Below are 17,415 nucleotides of genomic sequence, written 5' to 3' on the forward strand. Positions count from 1 at the left end.
GTTTGATTCCCACTTGGGCTAGTGGGCTCTCAACCACAAGGTTGCCAGTTCAATTCCTCGAGTCCCACAAGGGATGGTGGGCAGCGCCTCCTGCAACTAAGATTGAACACGGCACCTTGAGCTGAGCTGCCTCCCGGATGGTTCAGTTGGTTGGAGCGCATCCTCTCAACCACAAGGTTACCAGTTTGATTCCTTGACTCCCACAAGGGATGGTGGGCATTGCCCCTGCAACTAAAATTGAACATGGCACCTTGAGCTGAGCTGCCACTGAGCTCCCGGATGGCTCAGTTGGTTGGAATGCATCCTCTCAACTGCCGGTTTAACTCCCGCAGGGATGGTGGGCTATGCCCCTTGCAACTAGAAAAAGGCAACTGGACCTGGAGCTGAGCTGTGCCCTCCACAACTAAGATTGAAAGGACAACAACTTGACTTGGAAAAAAAGTCCTGGAAGTACACACTGTTCCCCCATAAAGTCCTGCTCTCCTTCCTCAATAAAAAAACAATCTTAAAAAAAATAAATGAAAAATAAAAATTTGTTGGGGTGATGGGTTTCAAGTGTACAATTCTATAAAACATCATCTATCTATTGCATTGTATGTTCACCACCCAGAGTCAGTTCTCCTTCCAACACCATATATTTAATCCCCTTTTCCCACTTCTACCATCCCCTCTTCCCTTACTCTCTGGTTAACTTAAATCTCTCTTGTTCCAATTTAATTGTTTTTCCAGGTCACTTGGTATTCTCGACTTGATGAAAAAAGAAAATGATTCTGAGGTGACAGAATTCGTTCTTCTGGGTCTATCATCTTCTTGGGAGCTGCAGCTATTTCTCTTCTTAATATTTTTGGTGTTTTACGTGGCTATTGTTCTGGGAAACCTCTTGATAGTGGTAACAGTGCAAGCTGATGCTCACCTACTCCAATCTCCTATGTACTATTTTTTGAGCCATCTGTCCTTCATTGACCTATGCCTGAGCTGTGTCACTGTGCCCAAGATGTTAGGGGATTTCCTACGGCAGGGCAAGGTCATCTCTTTTTCAGGATGCCTGGCCCAGATTTACTTCCTGCACTTCCTGGGAGCCAGTGAGATGTTTCTGCTGACAGTTATGGCCTACGATAGGTACGTTGCCATATGTAATCCTCTGCATTACCTGACAGTCATGAACCGCCAGTTGTGCTTTCAGTTGGTGTTTGCCTGCTGGTGCGGGGGTTTCATCCACTCTATCACACAAGTCACACTGGTCATCCAGCTGCCCTTCTGTGGTCCCAATGAACTGGACAACTTCTACTGCGACGTCCCACAGGTCATCAAGTTGGCCTGCATGGACACCTATGTGGTAGAGGTGCTGATGGTCTCAAACAGTGGTCTGCTCTCTCTTGTCTGCTTCTTGGTCTTGCTCTTCTCTTATGCTGTCATCCTCATCACGCTGAGAACTCGCTTCCGCCAGGGCCAGAGCAAGGCGCTCTCTACCTGTGCCTCCCACTTAACAGTGGTCAGCCTGATCTTTGTGCCGTGTGTATTCATCTACCTGAGGCCTTTCTGCAGCTTCCCGGTGGATAAGATAGTCTCCGTCTTTTACACAGTGGTCACACCTATGTTGAACCCCCTTATCTACACACTCAGAAATGCTGATATGAAGGCGTCCATGAAGAAGCTGAGGAAAGCATATGGCATCTTGCTGCTATGTTAAAGGATGAACAGGAAGAGGTGATTTAGAAAACATACTCTTTCTTGGGACACGCAACTCATTCTGTACCTGAGTTCCTGCATGAAAACCAATTCGGTGACTTTGGTATAAAAGAGAAGCCAGCATAAAAATTATAACGCCTTGCTCTTGATGTGAGCCATAAGTGACTTTCTCAGGTGTTAAACAGTAAGCAGGGAATTTAAGAGTGTTCACTGTCCCACAAATGGTGACAGTAATTAATTGAGTACTAGAGTCAAAAGGACACCTTGAAAGATCAACTCTTCTATCCTTTGTCTGTTAGTAGTCTTCCTTTATTCAATTCATTTCACTTTTAAACTCTATTCAAATGAGAGGAGATATTACATCTCCTTTTGTGTCCTGCTCCTCCAGAGTTTAAATTCCTGGTGTCAGGAAGTTCCTGCTGATGTCTCATCTGAGCCTCTTTGGAAGTTTTGTGACTCCCTCTCATCCTGTCCCTAATGAAGCCTGAAAACATCACTAATCATGTGTACGAGTGCTCACCCAGGAACTGTGTTCTGTCTTATGCCAAATTTTAGAAATGCAGTTGAACAACTCACTTGAATGAACACATGCCCTTAGCAAGTTTATGTGTGAAGGAAAGTAAGTCTGGAGAGCTGGCTGATGGAAGATCTTAGTATTCTGCTCTAGATGCTGCTGGAGAAGAGGCATCCCATTTCCCCTTGAGTTTTTCTTTGAGTGACATTATAGTGGGGGCAAGTTAATAACCTGGCTCACCTGATTATAATGTTTAAGAGCTCTGAACTGTAAAGAAAAACAGAAAGAAATGAGCTGTGTTTTAAAGCATTTCCCGACCTGATACCTGTCCTTGAGGTTCTCATAGTTATTACCTCTCAGTCTCAAAGGTGCTTTGAGACTATGATTTGAGGTAATAGATTCAACTTCATTTTCAGAAATGAACGCAGATTTGAGTGACTTGCCCAAGATCACTTAGAAAAAGTGTATTCAATGAAGAAAACTAGTAACTTTAGATAATTAAGATTAGGTTAATAATTTTTTCTCCCCAAAAAGAGTATTTATCCCAAATATGAGTATATAGACTAATTGCTTAGTTTCAACTGTACTTGTATAGGAGCTCCAAAACTAGGACATCCCTAAAACATTCATGTAAACATTTATTTTTAAGGTTCCTGATTTCTGATATAAGGTTCTTTGCAACTTTATGGCTATGGAAAGATATTTATTTTATTTCCCAAATAATAATATAATGATGGACTTCCAGGAATATTTTTATATTTGTTCACTCTATTTCCTAATCAATTGCTATGGAGAGACCTTTCTGATTACTTTGCTGAAAACATACCTCAGGAAAAAAAATGTCTAAAATTCCACCTAATAGTAGGATGCACTAGGAAATTTGTAATACTTCTTCATCACATAAGAGCTTTCTTTACATTGGAATAAGGAATGGATTTTCATTTTTGTGTTGGCAGTTAGTGAGTTTATGTTTAAGCAACAGTATATATACATTTATGTGTGTATGTATGTATGTATGTATACATGTATGTATGTATGTATGTATATATGTACTACTACAGAAGGACTCAGACCAGGAACAAGGCAACCACTTGGATGATTTCTTAATAGGATGAATGAGGTTGAGACTGGCATCCTTGGTACGTACACATCACACTCTCATCTTTCCTTCACTGTACAACATTTCCACAGCGATCCATTGCCTACAGTGAATATGCAGAAGAGCAGACAGGAGGAGACTGCCAGACAGAGGGTAGTGTGTGGGTTGACAAGAAGGTAAATGGTGCCGAGAGTCAGCCAAGCACATTGCGGGAACATGAAGCTCCAGGCTTTCTTTTTTCATCAGCTGGCTGAACACCCCCTTTTCCCAATATCCCCTTTTCATGGCCAAATTTAAGATCTTGGGAAATCATTCTAAATGTCCTGTTGATAGCTGGAATTGGTAGCATAATATTCAGAAAAGTGTGAATTTTGTATATTCCCTTTTGCCTTTTCTTTCCTCTGATACTTGCTCAATCAATTATCTATATTAAAGTTATCTCAATTATCTATATTAAATCAACTATCTATATTAAAATTCTCTTTATTAGTAAGCTGATACTCTTTCTGTTCTTCAGACTGTATGTGATTGATAGTATCTACAGCGTTCCCTGCTCAGATGCTCTGAGCCCACTTCCAGGGTCTGCCTGAGCATCTTCCCTGGGCCCATCCTCCTGAGGTTGGACCACTGTGTGTGCACATTTAGCTGAGGGGCACTGTGTGTACATTGTGTGGACAGAGTCTGGGTGTCTGGGCCGCAGAGTACACATTCTTACAGGAGAGACCTCTTATGTTGGGATTTGGAAGCACAAGAGGAGGGCTGAGGACTGAGTGCCAAAGCTTGCTCTTCCCACACTGTTATGTCTGATGTGTATTTCAAGGAACGAGTCTGAGGATTTTAAATTTGAAACTGGACTTCCAGTGATTACAAGAGTATGAGAACATTAATCCTTGAGTATGTTTTAAAGCTTTGTTAGAGAGAGAGTAGTTAAATTGTGTCACCTTGATTTATAGCTTTTAGAGACAGGGTACATGGGCTCCGTTTGTATTCTTGCTCTGAGTCCCACAGATACATGAGTGGGTCTGTCCCTTCTTTCCAGCTCTTGTGGTGCTTTGGGACACTGAAATAACTGGAAGGAGACAGAGGAAAGTCTGATTTATGAAATCGTGAGAAGATTATTGACTTCATGTTTGCAGAACACACGGGAACTAAGGCTGTACATTTATAGTCTAGCTGCAAGCTACATGTTGTCAATGGACCAATAATAGTAAGGGAAATATAGTAAGAACATAGTAAGATGGCCAATAAGAATAAGGAAAAGTAGTGTTTTATTTGTTGCTGTTGCTAGGTTAGTGATCCAGTACAATGATACTGAATACCACCCTTCCCCTTCCCTTGCCCCAATGGTACAAAACTGTGTGGAAATAGCCTGAATATTTATTAACTAGTTATTTACCAAGTGACTTTCAATATAGTTTTATAAGGAATCACTTAGTAGGAGATTTTAGAAGTAGAAGTTTTTCCTATTGCCATATTTCTCCCTCTAAGGATCCTAGAAACTACTGTAGGAAGGCTTATTGGAGAGAAGTCAGCATGTCATCACAATATTTACCCCTAATTTAGAGAAAGCATTTCCTAGAAGATATTCCTCTAATAAATAACTACTAGGGATTTTTGGATGTTTTCACTCATTAATTCATTATTAATGGATTATCCAATCATTAATTTAACAGCTATTTGCTGAGTGCCTCTTGTGTTCCTGGAAATGTGGTAGATGTCTGCCACTTGGGTGTTTCCACAAGCATCAATAGCTAACCCAAATAGCTAATTATAAAGTCTCTCAATATCCACCAGAGGCAGGTGAATAGCATTTTAAGAACACGTGAGCCCAGATGACTGGTGGGAGTAGAGCAGAGAGGTCAGAAGAGTGGACTCTGGAGGCAGATAGCCTCGTCATGGTCCAACTCCACCACTTACCTGAGGGCAAGTGACTGAACCTCTCGATACCCCTTTGACTGTAAAATGAAGACAATGATTATATCTGCCTCATAGGCTTCTCAGGAAAACTAAACAAAATGATGCTTACAAAGCTCTAATCAGCAAGTGTGTCTACCTGTGGTCAGAACTCAATAAATATTTACTGCTTATGTTACCATTATTGCTAATTGTTCCATTAAATTAAAAGGGAAATAAAGGCTGAAGGAAGATTGTACAGTTTTTTGATCCTAGAAAACCGAAGGACAGAATCACAGAGCTAGAGCTTTTGACTGCAAACCCCTACCATTAGTGACAGTAAAATCCCTAATAACTCCCCCATTCATATTGAAGCCAGCCTCAATATAAGACATTTCATGTTAGGAGATAGTATATACATCCTCAAAAAAAATTTTTTATGTAAAAAAAACCCTCCACATTTTAAGTTTTTAATTGTAATGTTCAGGTTAACCTCATTCTTTCAAGGCTTTTATGCCATAAGTTTTAAATTTAAATAACTTTTAAAAAATTTTACAATCATTTTAAATTTATAGCAAAATTTCAAAATAGTACAGAAAGTTTCTATGTACCTCACACCATTTCCCCTATTGTTAATGTCTTACATTACTCTGGTACCTTGTCACAATTAATGAATCAATAATGATACATTATTAACTAAATTCCATATTTATATTTCAATAGTTTTTCTTTAATGATTAGGCTTACCCAAGTTATCTATTTTTGGTGTATTATCATGCTAGTTATTGATTCATTGTCCTTATGCTCTTTATGTTCCTAAGAAGCTTTTTGTGATTATTCCATAAACAAACACAAGCACCAGGTGAGCTTCTGTTACTTAGAGGAAATGGTAGAATCTATAATGTAAATATGGTGCAGTCTGGTTCCTATCTCTTAAGTGCATAACTGTTTGACTTCTTATCCCTATCCATCTCTTCCTCTGTTTTCATCTGTAAGTTCTATCCTGTCACACATTCTGGTACAAATATTACCATGGAAATCTGTGGGAGAATGGGGTGTGAATGGGGACAAGAAAATCTAGGATAATACCTAGGAATCCCCATATTATTGACTTTGCTACACTATCGTTCTAAACCCTGGGCCTCTAAACCTTGGTGACTAAGCTTGTTCTGAGAGCAAATCTCAGTCCTAGCCCCCCACTTACTGTCCCTGTTTGTCCCATTATATGAACCTCTGAACTATTTACAGTTTCCCCATACCTTTATGCCTCTGAACATGCTGCTTTCTCTGCTGGAATTACCCACTTTTCACCTTCAATACCGGATTAAGAGTATTAACTTCTTGGAAGTCATCTCTGATCCTGTCCTTATAGAGTTTTGTTAACTGATCTTTATGTAAATTTTCATGGCATGCTATACTTTAGTCATCATAACACTTACCTATTGTAATATTTTAAATTAAATTTATTGGTGTGACATCGGTTAGTAAAATTATGTTTCAAGTATACATTTCTATAATACATCGTCTGTATATCACATTATGTGTTCACCACTCAGAGTCAGTTCTCCTTCCTTCACCATATATTTGAGCCCTTTTTCTTTTCACTTATTGGGCTGCCCATTATTCACTTGTCTTTGTATCTAAACTATCCAGCACAGTGCCCAGCCAAGAATAAATGTTTAATACTTTTTATTGAGATGTAATTTACATATAACATTGTGTAAGTTTAAAGTGTGAAAAGTGTTGATTTTATATATTTATATATTCATGTCTCATGATTATTGTTTCTTTTTGTGGTGAGAACATTTAAGATTTTGTTTCTTAGCAACTTTGAAGTATATGATACAGTATTGTTGACTGTAATCACTATGTTTTACATTGGATCTCCAGAAATTATTAATTTTCTAGTTGTAAGTTAGTACCCTTTAACATCGCCCCAATTCTCCTTTCCCCCAGCCCCTGGTAACCACCATTCTACTCTCTGTTGCTACGAATTTGGCTTGTTTAGATTCCACATATAAGTGATATCATGCAGTGTTTGTCTTTGTTCTGTCTGGATAAATATAGTTTTGAGGGAAGGAAGGAAAGAAGGAAGGAAGGAAGGAAGGAAGGAAGGAAGGAAGGAAGGAAGGAAGGAAGGAAGAAAGGAAAGAAAGAAGGGAAGAAAGAAGGAGAAAACAAGATAAGGAAAAAAGGGAGAAAAGGAGAATCATGTGACATAGTTCTTCATCATAAAAGGAATTTGAGTAGAGAACCCAGTAAAACCAGGACTGCCACAGTAGCCATTTCCTTGTCTAAACAGCACCTTTATTGATAACCTAGAGAGTCATAGAACAATGAACTTGCCAACAACAACAGAAAGTACTTTACGCTGCAACATAATCCTTTTTGCCTCAGAAAATTACTAACAAGGTGAATATTATTTCAGTTACCGTATTTTTCCTGTTGTATGGTTGTACACCCATAATTTTAGTCTTGACCTGTAAGTTTATAGTGTAATTCAGTAATAAATTTTACACTCAATTTCAGAGGTGTAACCCTCATTTTCAGTCAAGCCCTCTTCCCATAAATCCCGTAGAAAACCATTGATGTAATAGGACTGAGGCAGTATCTTCACAGCGCTACTAAATTAAATATTTTGCTTGTCAACTGAGCTTCAGCAAATTTTAAAATGAAGTAAAATGTTTAATAATTTTGTAAACAAATGTTTTGTTGTTGGGTTAGTGATTTAATAAAACGATACTGAACATCACCCTCTCTTTTCTCAAGTCAATTGTGCAAAACTGTGGAAATGGCCTCAATATTTATTAACTATTTACTTATCAAGTAGCCTTTCATATACTTTTTACAAGGAATCATCTAGTGGGGATTCCACTTGCACTTCCTCTGCCTAACAGTGCTCTCCAGTGGCTCCCGAATCACTGGCCTAGTAATTCCCTCAGGGTTGTGATGAGGCAGATTGCTGACGGTTTCTTGGAGCAGGAACATAGACGTTCTTGCAGAGCTACATCAGAAGACATGGCATGGCTATAAACTCATAAAATCCTGAGAGAGAGACAGAGAGAGAGAGAGAGAGAGAGAGAGAGAGAGAGAGAGAGAGAGAGAGAGAGAGAGAGGAGACACATGAACAAACTCAGGACCGCTTCTTAGGCTGTAGGTGGTATCCTTTCTGTGAAATGTAGCATAAAAGAAGTATCACCATACAGATCTCATTGTTTTAGTGTGACTATCTGGATATAGATCACATTTCTATCTCAGAAAGTTTTATTGATCCAAGAAGATCTCAGGTTGTCCAAATCCATGTCGTGGGACCACACTCAAGAAGACAGCTGGAGTAAGTTTTCCAACTGGAATGACAAATTAACAACTGGTAAAAGAGAAAAGGGTAATTTTTATTGATTCAAATCTTATTCAAGGATGAAGAGGAATTTTCAAATCTTTCACTTGCTTTACAACTTCTGTTCTAGTAATTCCATTAAGTAATTCAGGAAGTAGTTTGTCACAGTTTAAAATGTGTATCAATATTATTTCAGTTGGAATTTAAGCCTAACTTTACCACTAACAGTGAAACTTAGATAATTTAATTCCTCTCTGCACCTCATTTTTTTCATCAACAATAAAATGAATGGAATAAAGTCAAGTGATCTCTAAGATCCTTTTTACCCATATAAATGTAGAACTTTACATAAATCTAAGGGGATTTGAGGAGGCTATTTAAAGGTATTACTCTAAAATGAATGGCTTTATATGAGGAATAGGGTTTTATTCATCTTTTTATGTTGATAGCACAGTACCAGGCACAGAGAATATGCTCAATAAATATTTCTTATGTGAAAAGATAAATAAATATTGGTGTTGTATGAAATGTAGTCTATATTTTGTTACATTAACTTATTTGCAGATTTTCTCCAGACTTTACTTGCTCAGACACTATTGCACAAAGAGCTTGCTGAAGCTAGCTGTTAGGAATGAAATCCAGAACGTTTGATCTCTGCCCTTTGCAAATCGCTCATAGGAGAAACTAAGACTAAATCTTTTTCCCAGAGAATTTCAGGGAGCTGTAGTTTTCCTATTTGTTTGATTTGAAATAATTTAGATGGGCTATGGTGTTAAATAAAGGAGCAAACTTATTTCTTTAAAAGTATCGACTCCATTATAACTAGTATATACATATTCTTTGGTATTAACCTAGAGAGATCAAATTTGACCTAAGAACCTGGAAGGACCCATGGAAATAATCCGTTCCACGGAGGCTCTGGTTTACAGAGTTCACATGTATGATGCTGATGCTTTTGAAATTCTACCACTAAAATGATCATGAGTTAGATTTGCAGATCACTTATTGCTTTTATGTCCATTAATCAATTTGATCCTTACCATGGCTGTCCTTACTGTCTCACAGGGGAGGACTCTGAGGTTAATAGAAGTGAGGAAAATTGTGTTAATATCACACAGCCTGGAAGAGGTAGAGCTGAGAGTCAGGCTCTTTGTCCCAATGAAGATAGTAGAAAGATCTTGGCTCTTAGACTTGGATTAATTTTATGGGCTTCACAGAGGGATCCTAGATAAAGTTTAGATCATCACCATTCAGGAATAATACAGCCGCTGCCCAAACATTGTTATGTGTCCTTGCTTGAACTCTTAAAGGAAGCCATGCGAAGATGTGGACTATACTCTGTTACTACTCCAGTCAAAGAATATATTTGAGAGCGTGGGAGTCAACAGTAGATGCATTTTCTAAGATTTTGACAAGCACAGAAATACATATAAATGGAAATTAGGAAATGAACATGGAAAGAGATTAGTATCCTAAGATGATTCCTATCCAGGCTTTGCTCTCTCCTTCTAGGTAGCATGTTCTGCAATCACTTAGATGGGCAATGATAATTATACATTTACTTAGTGTGCCAGGTGCTTTATATGTAACACACATTTAATATTTACAAAACTTACATAGTATGCACTATTCTTTTTTTGATATTTAAAATAATTAATCAATTATAGCTGACATTCAATATTATTTTTTATTAGTTTCAGGTAAACGGCGTAGTGGTTAGACATTGATATAATTTACGAAGTGATCCCCCTGACTAGTCTAGTACCCACCTGGCACTATACATATTTACTACCATATTATTAACTATATTCCCTATGCTGTACTTTATATCCCTGTATCTACCAGTTTGTACTTCTTAATCCCTTCACCATGCACTATTCTTATTTACATTTTATACTTGAAAAACCTGAGGCCAAGGAAAGTTAAGTAATTTTCTTGAAGTCATAATGGTAGTTAGCAAGCAGTAGAGCTAGAATTTGAACCTAGGCAAACTGGGTTTCAGGCTTCTTTTTAACATGTACTCTCCACTATCTCCCATTGCTGTTGCCCTCCTGCCATGGGCATAAACTTTTCTTCAGGATCCCCCAAATCATTCAAGATAAATTCAACTCCTTAACTTAACTCATAAGACTCTTTATGATCTGAGCAATTCTTCCTTTTTAGTCTTATTTCCTGACACTTCCCTTCATATCATATCAACTTGTTGGCATTCCCCATAGAGGATGCTATGATGATTTACACCCCTTTTCTCCATATATCTCATCACTAGTTCTGGAAGGTCCTCCCTGCCCTGTCCACTCTTCTGTGCCCACACCCTGAAATCCTCTTTATCTTCTGGTTAACTCTAACTCACCTTTCAACATTCTGCTCATTGATGACCTTCTCTGGAAAGGCATTCTTGATTCTTTTGTACTTCTTTACTTTTATGTCAGAGAGCTGTGATTGTGAATTTACGTGTGGCGCTACTCTATTTGATTGTCAACATACATCACTTGTTGTTGTATTCTTATTATAAGTTTAATTGGAGCAAAGTTGGCACAAACTGTGTATGTCGTGATGCTCTTGCTAGTTGCAATTGTAGTCTTTGACTCTAAGTACTGGATGTAGTTAAAAAAAATAAGCCATACTCTTCATGATTAGCAGAAATGGAATCTTTTGGTTATTGAAGAAGGTTTAATACTTTCAAATGGGAAAGGAGGAATGGTGACATTGATGCCATCAGACTCAGCAGTATGCACATTAAGAAAATACATTTTGAAGTCCCATTGTCAAGTCCAAATACCACCTCTGCCAATCACTAGCTCTATGACCTTGGGCAGATTATTCTCTCTGTGCTGCAGTTTCCTCATCTCTAAATTGGGTATAATGATGATAGGCTATCTCCTAAGATTGTTATGAGAATTAAATGAGTTATTACCTCTTAGAACAACACATGGCACATAGTAAGTACAATGTGTTTTCTATTGTTATCTAAATATTTTTTCAACCCTTATAATTTTACCAATTTGTGATAACTGAGCATAATTTGGCTTTACTGTTATAGTGTTACAGAATATTCAAAGATTGAAGGACATGGATCATATCCCCCAATCAAAGGACTTCACGCATAAGAAGCAATTGATTTTTTAAATGTACTTTTTAATGACTTTATCTATTTATCTATCATCATCACCATCTATCATCTATCAATCATCTATCTAATCTGTTTGTCTACCTATCTATCATCTTTCTATTTGTCATTTTATCTACCTATATTTCATTTATTTATGGATTTATGGATTATTTGTGTATTTCATGGACTCTGGAATCAGAATGCAACAATTCAAATAACCGACCCTTCACTATGTTGTATTCGTTGATTTACCTAACCTCTTCAAACTTTTGTGCTCTGTAAAATGGAGATAAGAATTATAGTATTGCTGTGAGGATAGATGAAGTAACATATGCTAATAGTTTAGTATACATTCCTGTACACAGTCAAGTGCTTAATAAATGTTAACTATTAATAGTATCTCTGCAATGAAAATGGGCAGATATTAGAATTATGTATGAATTTCAATATTTTCTATTAATTGTCTATTTAACTTTTATATAATAGCTGACCAGATCAAATTACACATTCTACATATTAGAGTGATCCCACTTCATAGATTCAAGTTGTAAAGCAAATGCTTCATGAAAACAAAAAAGTTACATTGATGATCTCATTTTATTTATGCAATAGCTTGGTGAGGTAAATAACTTTATCATCCATCCTGTAGATCAGAAAAAATGAGATTCAGAGAAAATAAATAAACTTTGCCAAAGTTACTGGTTGTTGAGGGTGTTCAAACGTAAGTCATTCAGCTTCTGAGCAGTGTTCTTTCCACTATCCATGCAGAAAGGAGATGCTCTTAATAAAGATGAAAATAACTGGTAATTTGCATGATTCAGAAAAGCCATTTTTATTCTGAGAAACTTCTTTAGATCTTGCCTCATGATTCACCTCTTTCAAGAATTCTTCCCTGATTATTTTTATCCAATAGTTTTCTCATATGCCTTAGGCATTCCTGTATATACTTTGTAAAACTCTATCAGACATTTATTTTTTGACTACCATTTATAACATCATCTGTATGGAAAATTCTATTCCTAATTCTCATTTATGTTTATAAGGATGGAGTGTTATCTGAGGCTTTTTCAAAGCATATTCATTGAGGATAATAGAGATTTTCAATAATCTTTACACTTTCCAACTCTTTGGAGGAACATAGGAAAAAATATTTCTTTGTATAGTTTGACCACTCCTCATGGCAAGCTAAGTTGAATTTTCAAGTGCAGGTCAAGCTTAGGAATCAAACTCCTATAATGCTTGTTAATAAGCATAGGTTTTTGGTAAGCAGGAAGCTACTTCATATGTTGTTCTCAGTCACTAAAAATGACTTACTTTTTAATTGTATTGAACTTCCAACTTAATTTAGAAACTGGAAATGGATTCTTTCTTACTTGATTAAGTAAAATGTTATTCTTCTAAAGTTGATCTGTATATATTATATTAAATAGATTCAGCTAGGAATTTTAAACATTAGATCTCGAATTCTAACTTGTTGCTTTTATCTCTAGCTTCAAAAATTAACTAATTTAATAATTGATTTTTTTTCATCCCAAGGAGAATTTCTAATATATAAGAGAGAGGGAAGGAGGGAAGGAAAGAAAGAGGGAGGGAAGAAAGAAGAGGGAGAGAAGGAGGATTAGGAAAAAAATTAAACCCAATAGAAAAAACTCATAATCTCTAGATTCTTTTTTGGAAGAAATGAACTATAGGTCTAATATAACACAAAATCACTTACCATGCTTACAATGGTTTATAACATTTATTTATTTTTGCAGAGAACCAGAGCCACCCCACCAGTTCTGCTTGGGTCCCCATGGAAGTGGCCAACAACGTCACTGAGTTTATATTCCTAGGTCTTTCCCAAGATCCTGGAATGCAGCTGATGTTCTTTGCCCTATTCCTCCTCTTCTATGTCGTGATCATGACAGGAAATCTGCTCATTTTGCTTACAGTCTTTTCTGTTGCCCGGCTCCATACACCCATGTATTTCTTCCTCAGTAACTTGTCCTTTGTGGATATTGCCTATTCCTCAGCCACGGCACCAAAGATGATTGCGGATTTTGTTTCTCAGAAAAAGACTATTTCCTACTGGGGCTGTGTAACTCAGATGTTTACCTTCCACTTTTTTGGTAGTGCTGAGATTTTTATTTTGACTGTCATGGCTTTTGACCGTTATGCTGCCATATGTCACCCTCTCCGTTATACTACCATCATGAGTGCCAATGCTTGTATTGTGCTGGCATCACTGTCCTGGTTAGGAGCCCTGGTACATTCCTTTATGCAGACCTTCCCGACCTTCCAGCTGCCCTTCTGCAATGCTCAGGTCATTGACCACTACTTCTGTGATGTCCACCCAGTCCTAAAACTTGCCTGTGCTGATACTACCCTGGTAAATATGTTGGTGGTTGCCAATAGTGGTCTCATTTCCCTGGGGTGTTTTCTCATTCTTCTGGCCTCCTACACAGTCATTCTATTTAGTCTTCGGAAGCGGTCTGCAGAGAGCCGGCGCAAGGCTCTCTCTACCTGTGGGTCTCATTTCACTGTAGTAACTTTCTTCTTTGTCCCTTGTATTTTTATTTATCTCCGTCCATCCACTACTTTTCCACTGGATAAGGCTGTGTCTGTGTTTTATACCACCATCACCCCAATGCTAAACCCACTCATCTATACTCTGAGAAACGAAGATGTAAAAAATGCCATGAAATGTCTATGGAGTCACAAGTCTCCTTGAAGGAAAAGTTAGTTTGTCAGAACAGCAAAATCAGAATAGGTGATACATTTAATGATCCCTAACTTAATAATTTTAAGGAGTAGTCTCTAAAATTCAACTATCTCATACATTTCATTTAATAGGGAATACTTATTTTAATTTTTAACAATTTAATGTTGATCTTTATTTATCATTTTTAATTACTTTTAAAAATGTATTAAGTTTATTGGGGTGACATTGGCTAATAAAATTGTATAGGTTTTAAGTGTACTATAATACATCATCTGTATATTGCATTGTGTATTCACCACCCAAAGTCAAATCTCCTTTTGTAACCATATACTTGATCCCCTTTACCCTTTTCTACCTCTCACCCATCCCCCTTTCCCTCTGGTAACTCCTATGTTGCTGTCTGTGTCTGAATTTTTGTTTGTTTGTCTTGTTTGTTTGTTGATTTCAGTTTTTATATACCATATATGAGTGAAATCATAGGGTTTTGACTTTTTCTATCTGACTTATTTTCGAGATCCATCTATGTTGTCACAAGTGGCAGTATTTCATCTTTTCTTATGGCTGAGTAGTATTCCATTGTATATATGTAGCACATCTTCTTTATCTAATCATCTACCAAAGGACACTTCAGCTCTTTCTATATCTTGGGCACCATGAATAATGCTGCAATGAACATTGGGGTACATATATGTTTGTTTTCAAATTTTTGGGGTAGATACCCAGAAGAGGGATTGCTGGGTCATATGGCAGCTCTAGTCTTAATTTTTTGAGGAACCTCCATACTGTTTTCCATAGAAACTGTACCAATTTACATTCCTACCAGCAGTATATGAGGGTTCCTTTTTCTTCACATCCTCTCCAAAACTTATTGTTTGTCTTGTTGATAATAGCCATTCTAAGAAGTGTGCGGTGGAATCTCATCATGGTTTGATGTGCATTTCCCTAATAGCTAATGAAGTTGAGCATCTTTTCATATATTTGTTGGCCTTTTGAATGTCTCTTTCTATGTCTGTTCAGTTCTTCTGCCATTTTCAATTGGATTTTTGTTGTCGTTGTTGAATTTTATGAGTTCTTCATATATTTTGGATATTAACCCTCTATCAGAGAAGTTGTTTGCAAATATCTTCTCCCATTTGGTTCATTGTCTTTTTGTTGATTGTTTCTTTTGCATGGGGAAATTTTTTAGTTTGATATAGTCCCATTCATTTTTTTTTTTTTATCTTTTACTTCCTTTGCCTTTGAGGTCAAATTCATAAAATCCTCTCTGAGATCAAGATCCATAAGTTTAGTACCTATGCTTTTTTTTGTGCAATTTATTGTTTCAGGTCTTGTGTTTAGGTCTTTGATCCACTTTGAGTTAATTTTGGTATATGGTGACGGATAGCAGTCTAGTTTCATTCTTTTGCATGTGGCTTTTCAATTTTCCCAGCATCATTTATTGAAAAGACTTCTGTTTCTCTGTTGTTGCTTGTGGCTCCTTTGTCGAAAATTATTTGCCCACATATGTAGGTTTATTTCTGGGCTCTCAATTTTGTTCCATTGGTCTGTGTATCTGTTTTTCTGCCAATACCATGCTGTTTTCAGTATTGGCACTTTGTAGTATAATTTGAAGTCAGGAAGTGTGATACTTCCAGTTTTGCTCTTTTTTCTCTGGATTGCTTGAGCTTTTTGGGGTCTTCTGTGGTTTCATATGAATTTGTTGATTTTTGTTGTTGTTGTTTTTCTCTTTCTTTTAAAAAAATGCCATAGGACTTTTGATGAGGATTGCATTAAATCTGTGTATTGCACTGGGTATTATGACCATTTTAACTATGTTAATTATTCCAATCCATGAACACAGGGTATCTTTTCATTTCTTTGTGTCATCTTCAATTTCTTTTAAAATCTTGTAGTTTTAGTGTGTAGGACCTTCAATTCTTTTGTTAAGTTTATTCCTAGGTATTTTATTCTTTTTGTGCAATTGCAAAGGGAATTGTTTTCTTTCATTTATTTTTCTGAAATTTCATTGTTAATATATAGGAATACAATGTATTTTTGTATACTAATTTTGTATCCTGCAATGAAGAACATGCAGACATAGAAATATACATTGCATCCTGTATTTACTGTATTTGTTTATTGTTTCTAATAGTTTTTTGGTGGAGACTTTAGGTTAATTTGAAAAGAATCATGTCATCTACAAAAAGTGACAATTTTAGCTCTTCATTCCCAATTTGGATGCCTTTTATTTCTTTCCCTTGACTGATTGCTCTGGCTAGGACTTCCTTTACTATGTTGAATAACAGGGGTAAGAGTGGCCATTCTTTTCTTATTCCTGACCTTAGAGGAAATGCTTTCCATACTGGTAAGGTTTACTCTCTCTTACTTCTAGAGTGAAAGAATAAACACTTCTACTCAGTATCTCACTTAACTGTTTTAGATCCCTTCCATTCAAATCAAACTCTCGTCAACAATTATTTGATGATTTAGAATGGGGTTACAAGAGCAAGATATCTCTGCGGAATCAGATCATTTCTCCTAAAAACAGAAGTCTAACTGTCTAATTTCCCAGGAAGTGCTTTCTTGTTTCTCTTCCTCCCTTCTTCCTTTCCTCCCTTCTCCCTTCTCTTCTCTTCTCTTCTCTTCTCTTCTCTTCTCTTCTCTTCTCTTCTCTTCTCTTCTCTTCTCTTCTCTTCTCTTCTCTTCCCTTCCCTTCCCTTCCCTTCCCTTCCCTTCCCTTCCCTTCCCTTCCCTTCCCTTCCCTTCTCTCTTTCTCTCTTTCTCTGTTCTTCTCTAGTCTTTTCCTTTAATATAGCATAAACTAGTAAGGAAAATAGATTCATAATAGATAATTATAATACAAAATGAAGAAAATACAGACATAGAAATATGCACTGCATGCAATGAAGAGATTAGTATAAACTGACAAACTGCTCAAAGGACAGGGGAGGAAAACAAAAGAAACAGTCTACATATTTTCGGTCTGAGCAATTTTTAAAGACCCTATTGTATAATTTAAATACTCTCTATCACCCCTATGTTATATTATTTTTAGTGAAAGTAATCTTATTTTAATTATTTTTTTGCA

At 36.8% G+C, this 17,415-nt stretch overlaps 2 protein-coding genes across 2 annotated transcripts; both read left to right on the forward strand.

Annotated features, from left to right (window-relative positions):
• Window positions 1-751: 751 nt before the first annotated feature.
• Window positions 752-1,690, forward strand: LOC308497188 (olfactory receptor 4Q3; the record flags this gene model as incomplete). Its single annotated transcript, XM_081047549.1, has 1 exon — window positions 752-1,690. One exon carries the CDS (start codon window positions 752-754, stop codon window positions 1,688-1,690), a length of 939 nt encoding a protein of 312 aa, XP_080903675.1.
• Window positions 1,691-13,439: 11,749 nt separating this feature from the next.
• On the forward strand, window positions 13,440-14,357 carry LOC308497196 (olfactory receptor 4S2-like; the record flags this gene model as incomplete). The annotated part of the gene is made up of 1 exon (XM_081047556.1): window positions 13,440-14,357. One exon carries the CDS (start codon window positions 13,440-13,442, stop codon window positions 14,355-14,357), a length of 918 nt encoding a protein of 305 aa, XP_080903682.1.
• Between the last annotated feature and the right edge of the window lie 3,058 nt (window positions 14,358-17,415).

The sequence above is a fragment of the Rhinolophus hipposideros genome (assembly GCF_964194185.1).
Source record: "Rhinolophus hipposideros genome assembly, chromosome: 5".
NCBI lineage: Eukaryota > Metazoa > Chordata > Mammalia > Chiroptera > Rhinolophidae > Rhinolophus > Rhinolophus hipposideros.